The sequence below is a fragment of the Chrysemys picta genome, chromosome 8, assembly GCF_011386835.1.
Source record: "Chrysemys picta bellii isolate R12L10 chromosome 8, ASM1138683v2, whole genome shotgun sequence".
In the NCBI taxonomy this organism is placed as follows: Eukaryota; Metazoa; Chordata; order Testudines; family Emydidae; genus Chrysemys; species Chrysemys picta.
In genome coordinates this window covers 35288200-35299212 of record NC_088798.1, presented here as the reverse complement: position 1 = coordinate 35299212, position 11013 = coordinate 35288200, and the positions used below count along the sequence as shown (strand labels likewise).

At 46.2% G+C, this 11013-nt stretch overlaps 1 protein-coding gene across 1 annotated transcript in view; it reads left to right on the top strand.

Annotated features, from left to right (window-relative positions):
* The first annotated feature begins 281 nt into the window (after window positions 1–281).
* Window positions 282–11013, top strand: part of CNN3 (calponin 3) — a 45345-nt gene continuing 34613 nt past the window's right edge. Inside the window, exon 1 of the mRNA XM_005307542.5 lies at window positions 282–552. Coding sequence (XP_005307599.1) covers window positions 496–552 — 57 coding nt within the window. The 5' untranslated portion in view covers window positions 282–495. The remainder of the gene's footprint in view (window positions 553–11013) is intronic.

The following is an 11013-nucleotide window of genomic DNA, read 5'->3' as shown; positions in this document are numbered from 1 at the left end:
TTTCCTGTTGACGTTTCCCCAGCCTTGGCAAAACTACCGAGCAGACCGCTCTCCTGTTACAAGCTCCCAACCTGCCACCTCCCCGCGCTCCCCCGGCCGTCCAGTTACCCCCTCCCCCGCATCCCTCTGCTCCCCAGCGCTGCCCTCTCTCCAGCAGGTGCCCACGCTGCACCTCCCCCAGTTGCATCCAGTCTCTGACCCACCTCCGCCTGCCAGCATCTCCCGCTGTCCCCCACTCGCCCACGCCCTCACCTACCCCGCGCCCCAACCAAGCCCCCCGTCCGGGCTCCGGATTGGCCCGCGGGCTGCTCCAATGGCGGCGGCGAGGGAGGGGGCTGCGTGCGGGGGGCGGCGGGGCCGCGGCCGGGGGAGGGACTAGAACTTTCCGCCGCGGCCGGGCCGGACTTTCCCCCGCAGCAGCCCCAGCCAGGAGCGGCGAGCAGAGCGCAGGGAGCGGCCGCCACCCGCCGGGAACACGGACCCTCCGCAGCCGCCATGACTCACTTCAACAAGGGCCCCTCGTACGGGCTCTCCGCCGAGGTCAAGAACAAGGTAGGGGTCGGGGCCGCGCGGGGGCGGTGGGGCCGGGCGCCCCCCAGGGGGCGGGGGAGGGTTCCTCGCTCCCGCGGGCTCTTCCCGCTCCGGGGCAGGATCCCTCATTGTCTCCCCGGCCCGGCCGGCGTCACCCCTCGCTGCGCCTGCGGTGGGGGCCGTGATCGCCGCCCAGCGCTCCCTTCGCCGGGGTAGGGGCGCGGGGCAGCAGTCGCCGGCCCTCGCCCGCCGCCTGGAGCAGGGCTTGTGGGGCGCGCCAGACAAAGGAGGACGAGGCTCTCTTACCGGCCAGGCGGCCAGCGGGGTGCGCCCGCCCCGGGCCGTGGCTCGGGGGGAGGGCGGGCAGGAGCAGGCTGCTGCGGGTGTCCCTGAGGTCTCCGCTCCGCGCGGCCGTGACCCACCCCGCCGCGGAGATGGTGGCCGCAGCGGGGAGAGCGAGGGATGCTCCGGGCTATGTGGCTGGAGTCCGGCTCCTTGCTGGTGTTTGCGGCATGTCTGAGGTGCGCCTAGCAAGGGCAGCCCCCTGCTGAGCCTTCTGCCAGCCGAGCGCCCCCCCCCCAGCCAAACGCAGTGCTTAATGTGTCATGAAGGAGCCCTGGGGCTCAAGCAATTGGGTACCAGGGCGTAAGCAATTTTTTTTTTTTACTTTCACAACTGATGCGACAAGCCCAGAGGTGCCCGGGCCATGAACTGCTGAGCCTAGAGGTGCCAGGGCTCAGTCCTGGCAAGCCTGGAACAAATTAAGGCCTTGGCAAAATGCCTGACTTTGCCTGACCGCTCAGGGCATATTCGTCTAGCAGTAAACGTCGTTGTCACACTGAGGAATACGGTGTTTTCAAAGTTAATGTTCCCTCCTAGAGTTTCCTAGGAGCAGCAGACTCATGTAGTACGTGTCTGTATCAATATGTAATATGCCAGCGCCTTTTTTCTCCCCCAACCGTGCGACTCATTCCTTCTACCTGGCTGCATCACTGCTAGTGCCCCCCACCACATCCATGCTTATCCCTTCATTGACTACTTTCTACCTCTCTGCCCCTCTCCCCCCCAACACAGCCTTTCCACTCTTGCATAAACTCTCCCTCCCCTGTCTTTCTAGTCTGTAACTTGCTGAGAGGATGAAATTCCTGATTCACCTTTGAAGCTTTTAGGGTTTTAACTCTCTCCATTAGATTTGCATACAAACAGACTGTGTGAAAGGTGGTGGAGGAGCTGGGTGGTATTTGTCTCCTTGTTAATTAGTGAGCCCTTTGGTCTGGGAAAGGGATGAGAAATCCCCTCTCCCCAATAATTCCAGCCCAAAGCTCCGATACATTCCAATCATATTACATCATGGGGTACTGAGGAGAGACCAGCCAATCGCGTGGGCGCTGTGCACAGAATGCTCATTGTCTCCTCTGCTGCTCCAGCCAAAAGGGGGTGGGTAGAAGAGTCGCACAAAGGAGGACTAGGGAGGGTGAGGCCGCAGCAGCTACTGCTGCTGGGGTTTTAGTTTCCATTAGTCTCCTGGGGAAATAAAGCATTTCAGGATTGCCACCATCACATTCATCTCATTGCCTAATGCAAAAAGGCATGCTCCAGTGGCACCTAAGCCACAATAAAATATGTTCCTGCAGTTGTACAATCATGGCAGAGACACATGGTACAGATAATATTAATTCAACAATTGCATCTCCTTTTGATAGTGATTTTAATCTGGTTACAAAGTGTGTGTGAAAATACCTTCCAAAGTACCTATGTTTTGATATTAAAACAGTTCTAACATTAGTAGCATGGCCTTTGAGCAGCGTTTCACTGGTTTTCTTCTGTTTTTGATTTGGTTGTTCTCTCTCTTCCATTATTCTGCTCTTTGAAAGATGCTTTTATTAGTATTCCATTAAATCAAATCTTAAATGATGATAGTATTCAGAGCTGAGCATTTGTTTTGGCACAGGCAAAAATCTTTTCAACACAAAGTACACTACTAACACAACCATGTTGCTTACTTCATAATTGGTTGTTTCACTTGTTTGCAAAGTACCAAATCCAGCATCAGACTTGACTTAAATTCTAATATGCTGTTTCTTACTGATTTATAGTCCAGTGGAATCATTGGGTGCATTTTTATTTTACACTTAAGACTAGCCCAAAAATATGTAGAGGATTTTACAAAACATCCAAAATATAATTTTCCTCCTTGATATCTATTGACTTTCTAACATAGTTATGTTTAGTTACAAACCTTGGGAAGTCTGGCTAAGCAGATGCCTATTTCAAGGAGTTTCTTTTAGATTTCCAGAGTTGTTTGTCTAGTAAGGTTATGGTAAAAATGTATAAAACATTTGAGCATGTTAATTAGAAGAAGTAATGCCTTTCTGCCTGATTAAGGTTCTTAGCTGTTAACAGAGAAATAATTTTACAAGTTGTGAGTTATGTACATGGAGTAGCAAAGAAGCTTTGTGTTCTTTCTTCCACTTATTTTCATCAACTTCCTTAATCTACTGGGCCCCATGAATGTCTGACAGCAGTCCATAATACTCTGGAACTGGAACCTATTTCCATAGAGACTTAAATGTTTCACCTTGCTGAGTCCTTGTTATCTGAGTAAGGAACTGGTTTCTCTGCTTTCTTTAATAGGATTGTCTTTCCAAAAAGATTCCCTCCATATGCAACTTATGGTTGATTTCTATTCTGGCTTGTGGCTTCACCCAGTAACATCTGTCAACTCCACACCAACATAAAGGATTTTAGAATGGAGTTAATTTCTCTTTTTGTAGCACCAGGCATCTGTTCTCAGAATTTTGTCCTTAATGCAGAGATCAAACACAAGATATAGTGCAGCCAGACCTACAGCTTCTTTCCTAAGAAGAATTTTGTGTGTGAAGTACAGTAGAACCTCAGAGTTATGAACATGAGAGTTACAACCAGTCAAGCACACACCTCATTTGGAACCAGAAGTATGCAGTCAGGCAGCAGCAGTGGCAGAGACTTCCCCCTCCCAAAAAGCAAATACAGAACCATGTGTTAAACATAAACTACTAAAAAGTAAAGAGAGAGCTGCATTTTTCTTCTGCATAGTAAAGTTTCAAAGCTGTATTAAGTCAATGTTCAGTTGTAAACTTCTGAAAGAACAACCATAACGTTTTGTTCAGAGTTACAAACATTTCACAGTTACGAATAACCTCCATTCCTGAGGGGTTCATAACTCTGAGGTTCTACTGTAGGTCTTCCCTTCACGTAAAGTTCCAGAAGACCAGAAAGAAAAGGCTCTACTAAGGTCCAGGTGGTCCTTTCCTAAAACTTCTTGTGTTTTGAGAATGAGCTTTGTTCATCAGTTGCTTGATTCATTTTTTTTTTTTTTTACTTTAGTGACCCAGTTTTGTCACACCCTTCCAGACATGCTTTCTAAAAATATTCATGCACATGGCAAACATTCATTTTTTCCTTAAGTTTTGATACTAGTTTTGTTTTGATTGTTTTCTGAGCTGGGTAGAGAAGTTTCTTGATTTGGTTTTATCATCTCATTTGGCATTGTAACAGTTTTCAAAGATATTTGTTACTGTTCTGTTTGTAAGAATTTTTTTTTAAACAGTCTTGGTGCTCCAAAAGCATTATTTGATTTTTTTTTTAAGTGTAATTTGGAGCTTCAGAAGCTCCTTCTACTTTTTGCATTACTAAGCTATAACTCCATGTTTACTCTGAGAGAACTTGTCTTTTCCCTTTTGTTCCTAACCTCTTAGTCATTATTAGTAGGGTGCTTTGCCTCTCTTATGGGAAACATTCCTCTCCCCATTCAAACAGATGTCTTTATAATTGGTGGTAGCAGAGGTATTCAAAGGTCTTGTCTACACAAGAAAATTGTACGGAGTTAGTTAAATCCATGCAACCCTTTTGTGTGGATGCTTTTGTTTCTATTTACAAGTATCTTCTATCAAGCTTAAGTTGATTACTTACTGACTTAAGTTAAACTGATAGAAAGTACTCTAAGCAAAAGGAGTGCACATATAAGGAAGTTAAATCACTTTGTACCAATTTAAATCTGTTTACAACTTTGTGTAGGTAAGGTCTCGGAACAAAGATTGATTCCATATTTTGTGTTGCCTTCAAAAGACTGGACAAAGTATTTCTGTGGTATCAGTAATGAAGTGGGGGCCAAATAAAACTATCCTCAGTCAAGATACAGACTTTGCCTGACGTTTTACTTCCCCCTCAGTGTACTGTTACAAATGAAATGGCTTGCAGTTGGCAGGAGTCTGTGCTTCCGCCTTGTGGAAAACATAAGGTGCCAGACAGTGTAGGGGGAAAGGGAGGAATTTATTTTCTTGCTGGACCAGGGCCATGTACCCATCTCTTTCCAATCTCTCCTACCCTCTTCCCCTCTCCCTCCCCCTCAACAAAAAAGCAAGCCTCTTCCCCATCCTGAGTATCCAAAAGGCATGAGACCTCTGGGTGTATGGGCATTTACTAATTTAAGTTTTTAGGATGTGTTGACAGACCCCAGCAAATGCCATTATCCAAATGCTATATCTGCTGCTCCTTTCTGCTGGGGGTTGTGGGTTTTTTATACTTTTAGATTGTCTAATTTTTCCCACAACTGGGAAAGGAAGAATAGACACAAAGGGAGAGTGTTGAACTTATTGGGGGCAGTGTGTCTGTAAATTTGGCTTGGTATTGTGTTCCCTATATCTTACTGCAGGGGTGGGCAAACTTTTTGGCCCAAGGGCCGCATCTGGGTATGGAAATTGTATGGTGGGCCATGAATGCTCACGAAATTGGGGGTTGGGGTGCAGGAGGGGGTGAGGACTCTGGGTGTGGCGGGAGGGGGCTCTGAGATGTGCCCAGAAATGAGGAGTTCAGGCTGTGGGAGGGGGCTCTGGGCTGGGACAGGGACTTGGGGTGCTGGAGTGGTGGGAGGAGGTGAGGGCTCCAGTTGGGGGTGTGGGTTCTGGGGTGGAGCTGGGGATGAGGAGTTGAGGGTGCAGGAGGGTTCTCCGGGCTGGGACCAAGGGGTTAGGAGGGGGATCAGGACTGGGGCAGCGGGTTGGGGCGCAGAAGGGGGTTGGGGTGCAGGCTCCAGGTGGTGCTTATCTCAAGCAGTTCCCAGAAGCAGTGGCATGTTCCTCCTCCGGCTCCTATGTGGAAGCGCGGCCAGGCAGCTCTGTACGCTGCCCTGTCCGCAGGTGCCACCCCTGCAGCTCCCATTGGCCCTGGTTCCCGGCCAATGGGAGCTGTGGGGGCATCGCTCGGGGCGGGGGCAGCACACAGAGCCCCCTGGCTGCCCCTACTTGTAGCAGCCGGAGGGGGGACATGCCGCTGCTCCCAGGAGTCATGCAGAGCCACGGCATGCACGGAGTGGGGCAAGCCTCCGACTCCACTCCCTGGCTGGAGCACGGGAGTTTGAGGGCCAGCAGGAGTTTGAGGGCCAGATTCAAATGTCTGAAGGGCCCGATATGGCCCCCAGGCCGTAGTTTGCCCACCCCTGTCATGCTGCCACTTTCCATACTGTGCTTGGCAAAAACCATCAGCTCCAGCAGGAAATTGACACAAGAATAGTCTTTCTGACCCATGTGAACATTACTAAGCTTCAGTTATCCTCTCTGCAGCTGTGACCTTGAAAGGGCAAGTGCAAAGATGCAGGGGTGTGTGTGAATTGTTTTAATTTGAAGTTGGAGCTTGGTAGCTAAAAGAAGCTTGGAAATAAAACATCTTCCCCATTTTGAAAGTGTGCAGGAGTGGAACATTGCCTCTGCCTCTCTCCCAAGGAGAAAACTTGAAGGCGTTTAAATTAATATTTGGGCTGAATAATGCCAAGAAATTTGACTTTGTTTCTCCTTCAACAGCTGACAGAGAATTTTTTAGGTTGTGATATCTTCAGTTATTGTAGGGCAAACACAAAATCTTGAATTCAGTTCTTTGCCCACAAGTGACCTTTTTCTGAATATTTAAACTTACAATTTTTATTTCTGTTACCTACTTAGGAGTTTCTTTTTAAAGCTTTAGGGTTAGTGATTTAGGAGCGGGTTAGAGTCTTGGGTGCCTCCAATTGGACTGGTTTGCCCTCTTTCCTCTCCCCCACCTTCATCCAAACTCAAATATCATTGCCCTACTTATTTCAGAAATAAACTATATGCTTCTGTATATCTTTTCCTTGCTCTGTTTCAGTTGCCTTGCCTAATTTTCTTATAGCAACAGAGGATTGCACATGTGCTGCTGCACACAGTAAATCTCTAGTAGCACCTGGAGGAGTGTAATGAAAATGAATAGTGTGTAGGTTTGAGGCATGGTCTTCACTAGCAGGGGGGATCAATCTAAGTTACGCAACTTCAGCTATGTGAATAACATAGCTGAAGTCAACGTACTTAGATCTACTTACCGTGATGTCTTCACTGCGGTAAGTTGACTGCTGACGCTCCCCCGTCGACTCCGCCTACGCTTCTTGCTCCGGTGGAGTACCGGAGTCGATGGGAGAGCGCTCAGCAGTCGATTTATTGCGTCTTCACTAGACACGACAAATCAACCCCCGCTGGATCGATCGCTCGGGAGGTAAGTGTAAACATACCCTCACTGTGCTCATATTGTTGTCTCTCTGGATGAGTTGTGCACAAAGGCATAGGAGATCTTCTGCAGAGGTGATCTAAAAATGTAGGATTTCTGCAGTCTAGTTTTTCCCTCATTGTGTGAGGTAAATGCGTATGTTAACACCTATAAAACATGCAAGCTATCTTAATATCTTAATTACACTGTTAAAATTCAAACATTTTCAGTTTGAATTATAGTCCTATTTTTTTTTCCCTCTATATGGAGACTAAATTAAATCTGACATCCATAGTACAACTCTTTGTAAAAGAGATTACGAATTAAGTGCAATATTCCCTTATAAAACCCAAAGATATTTCGGAGTACGTAGTGATGTGATGTTCTTATGATCAAATAACAGGACTCAAATCTCATTATTTTCACCTCACAGTAACTCTTTAAATGGATAAACATTTGCTAGTTAAATATCACTTTAATTGTGAATAACACTAAAAAAATTACTCCTTGTCTCAATTCTATAGTTTGTTTCCCAAGGAACTATGAAACTCTCTGGATCCATGTGTGAAAGGAATTGAAATACTTAAAACTCCAGACTTTTTGGTAATAGGGGACTGTGGTGGAAATAATTCTGTGGTTGTAAAGTATCTTTGTGGTTTGTTAGGTGATTTCTCTAAATCTAATATTTGTATATATTAATCGTAAGTGTCTCTGTATTGTCCCTATTAGCAGTTACTCCTAAGCATTCTCTGCATTAACTGGTACATAGGGATTATGGAATATTGACCAGAGCATTTTTATTCACTTTAGTGGAAGCTTAGCAATATGCAATATTTGAGTGCAGTGAACCCAGCGCAGGAAGAAGTGATGCATAATTATAAGCCTATTCTTGGAGAGAATGATTCAACAAGAAACAAATTACAAAATGTAGATATCGTGGTGACTCCATAGTTAAGTTTGCATTCTATTAATGCAGTAAGCTGACACTGTCCAAAGCACTAATTATATACATTTACATCACTAATGTTAAAAGTTTGTATATATTTTCTGACTTGAAGTTAAGATGAATTTCCACAGGTCCATGTAGCTAAACAAATGAATTGTCAGAGTAATGTAGCTTACATAGAATATTCTAACTAGTCACTTTCACTCTTTCTATACTTAGGTTGTGTACACACTTCAGCTTAGGTTGGTATAAGTTACATTGCTCAGGGGTGTGAATAAGCCATCCCTCTCAGGGCATGTCTTCGCTACCCGCCGGATCGGTGGGTAGCAATCGATCTATTGGGGATCGACTTCACGTGTCTAGAGAAGACGTGATAAAATCGATCCCTGATTGCTCTGCCGTCGACTCTGGAAATCCACCCCGGCAAGAGGCGGAAGCGGAGTCGAGGGAGTCGATGGCGCGGCAGCGGTCGACTTGCCGCCATCCTCACAGCCAGGTAAGTCGACCTAAAATACGTTCAGCTATTCACGTAGCTGAAGTTGCGTATCTTAGGTCGACCCACTCCTGTAGTGTAGACCCAGCCTCAGTGATGTAAGCTACACTGACCTAAGCACTGGTATGGACAGTGCTATGTTGGTGGGTGAGCTACTCCCGTTGACTTAATTACTCCAGCCCTCTCAAGCAGCTGTAGCCAAGTCAACGAGAGAGCTTTCTTCTGTCGGCTTAGAGCAGGGGTAGTCAAAGCTTTATTGGAAATTGATTTAGATGGTTTCAATCAGGGGTATGGATACCCACGGGAATATCCAGAGGTCTTCCAGGGGATACATCAACTCCTCTACATATTTGCCTAGTTTTACAACAGGCTACACTAGCTAAAGGCATTAGCTGAGTCAGTACAAAGTAAAATTTCATACAGACGATTTGTTTATCATAGAATATCAGGGTTGGAAGGGACTCAGGAGGTCATCTAGTCTAACCCCCTGTTCGAAGCAGGACCAATCCCCAGACAGATTTTTACCCCAGTTCCCTAAATGGCCCCCTCAAGGATTGAACTCACAACCCTGGGTTTAGCAGGCCAATGCTCAAACCACTGAGCTATCCCTCCCCATATATACTCTATATACTGTACACTGAAATGTAAGTACAATATCTTATATTCCAGTTGATTTATTTTATAATTATATGTTAAAAGTGAGAATATAAGCAATTTTTCAGTAATAGTGCACTGTGACACTTTTGCATTTTTATGTCTGATTTTGTAAGCAAGTAGTTTTTAAGTGAGGTGTAAATTGGGGATATGCAAGACAAAGACTCGTGAAAGGGGTACAACAGTCTGGAAAGGTTGAGAGCCACTGATTTAGAACAATCCTTGCTTTTTAGGAAGGTCTAAAAAGCAAGGATTGTTCTAAATCAGTGGCTCTCAACCTTCCTAACTAACTCCCATCTTTCAGAGCTGCTCTAGTAACTTTTAATTTTTTTTTTAACATAGTGCCTAGGCTAGCAGCCCTATTCATGGGCAATTCTATTGCTAGACACTGTACAAACAGATGATCCCTACCCAAAGAGTTTACAGCTTAAACTATAAAACAAGAGACAACAGATGTATACAGACAGATAGCTGGAAGAGTACAAGGAACCAGTGAGACAGTACAGTAACTCCTCGCTTAACGTTGTAATGTTCCTGAAAAAATGTGACTTTAAACAAAACAATGTTAAGTGAATCCAATTTCCCCATAATAATTAATGTAAATGGGGGGGTTAGGTTCTAGGGAATTTTTAATTTTTTTTTCACCAGACAAAAGACTATTTTATTTTTTATATAGGTATATCTATACACACACACACACACACACACACACACACTATAAGTTTTAAACAATTTAATACTGTACACAGCAATGATGATTGTGAAGCTTGGTTGAGGTGGTGAAGTCAGAGGGTGGGATATTTCCCAGGGAATGCCTTACTGCTACATGGTGAACTAGCACTCAGCTGAGCCCTCAAGAGTTAACTCTCACACTCTACAAGGCAGCAGGAATGGAGGGAGGGGAGACAGAGACATACATTGTGTGTGAGAGAGAGATGTGCATTGCCCTTTTAAGTACGCTGACCCCACTCTAAGTACATTGCCTTTTTAAGTAGATCAGCAAGTTGACACAGCAGCTACTGTCAGCAAGCTCCCTCCATCCTGAGCCCTGTCGTGTTCCCCCCCACTCTATGGAGATGAGGTAAGCGGGGGGACAGGAGCAGGGGGGCGAGGGGGACACCCTGACACTCTTCTCCCCCCCCCCCCTTCCCCCCTCCAGCACAGCAAGCAGGAGGCTCCCAGGAGCAGCTCCAAGGCAGAGGGCAGGAGCAGCACACAGCAGTGTGGGGAGGTCAGCTGAGCCGCCCGACAATTGATAGCCTGCTGGGCGGCTGCCACATAGGGAACTTAGGGGAGCGGGGAGTTGATACGGGGGCTGCCAGTCCACCCTGGTTCTAAGCCCCCACCGGCTAGCTCCAACAGGCTGCTCTTTCTGCAAGCAGTGGACAAAGCAGGTGGCTGCCAACAACGTTAAAAGGGAGCATTGCGCAACTTTAAACAAGCATGTTCTCTAATTGATCAGCAATGTAACAACGTTAACCGGGATGACTTTAAGGAGTTACTGTATTGGTCAGCATGATGGGAAGTGATATCCGTGTCCTATCCATTGTCAAGTTTTGCATAGGCAGCACAGCAAAGGAGAGTTTTTAATTGTGATGTTAACCTTTGCTCCACTCAGTTTCTAGTTTTTACTGCCCATCAGTCAGCTTTTCCTTTGTACATGTTTGTGCTTTCTCTCATGCTGCCCCTCATGTATAGTAAATCCCTGGGGAAAAAAATGATTCAGGCACTACCTTACTCCCCTTCAAATACTTCCTTAAAACTCACTTCTGCCCACCATGCTTACAGAAATCTTCCTGCTGACCACAACTTGGCAGGTGATAAGAAATGACCACCCTCTCTGCTGCCTTCCTTTTTC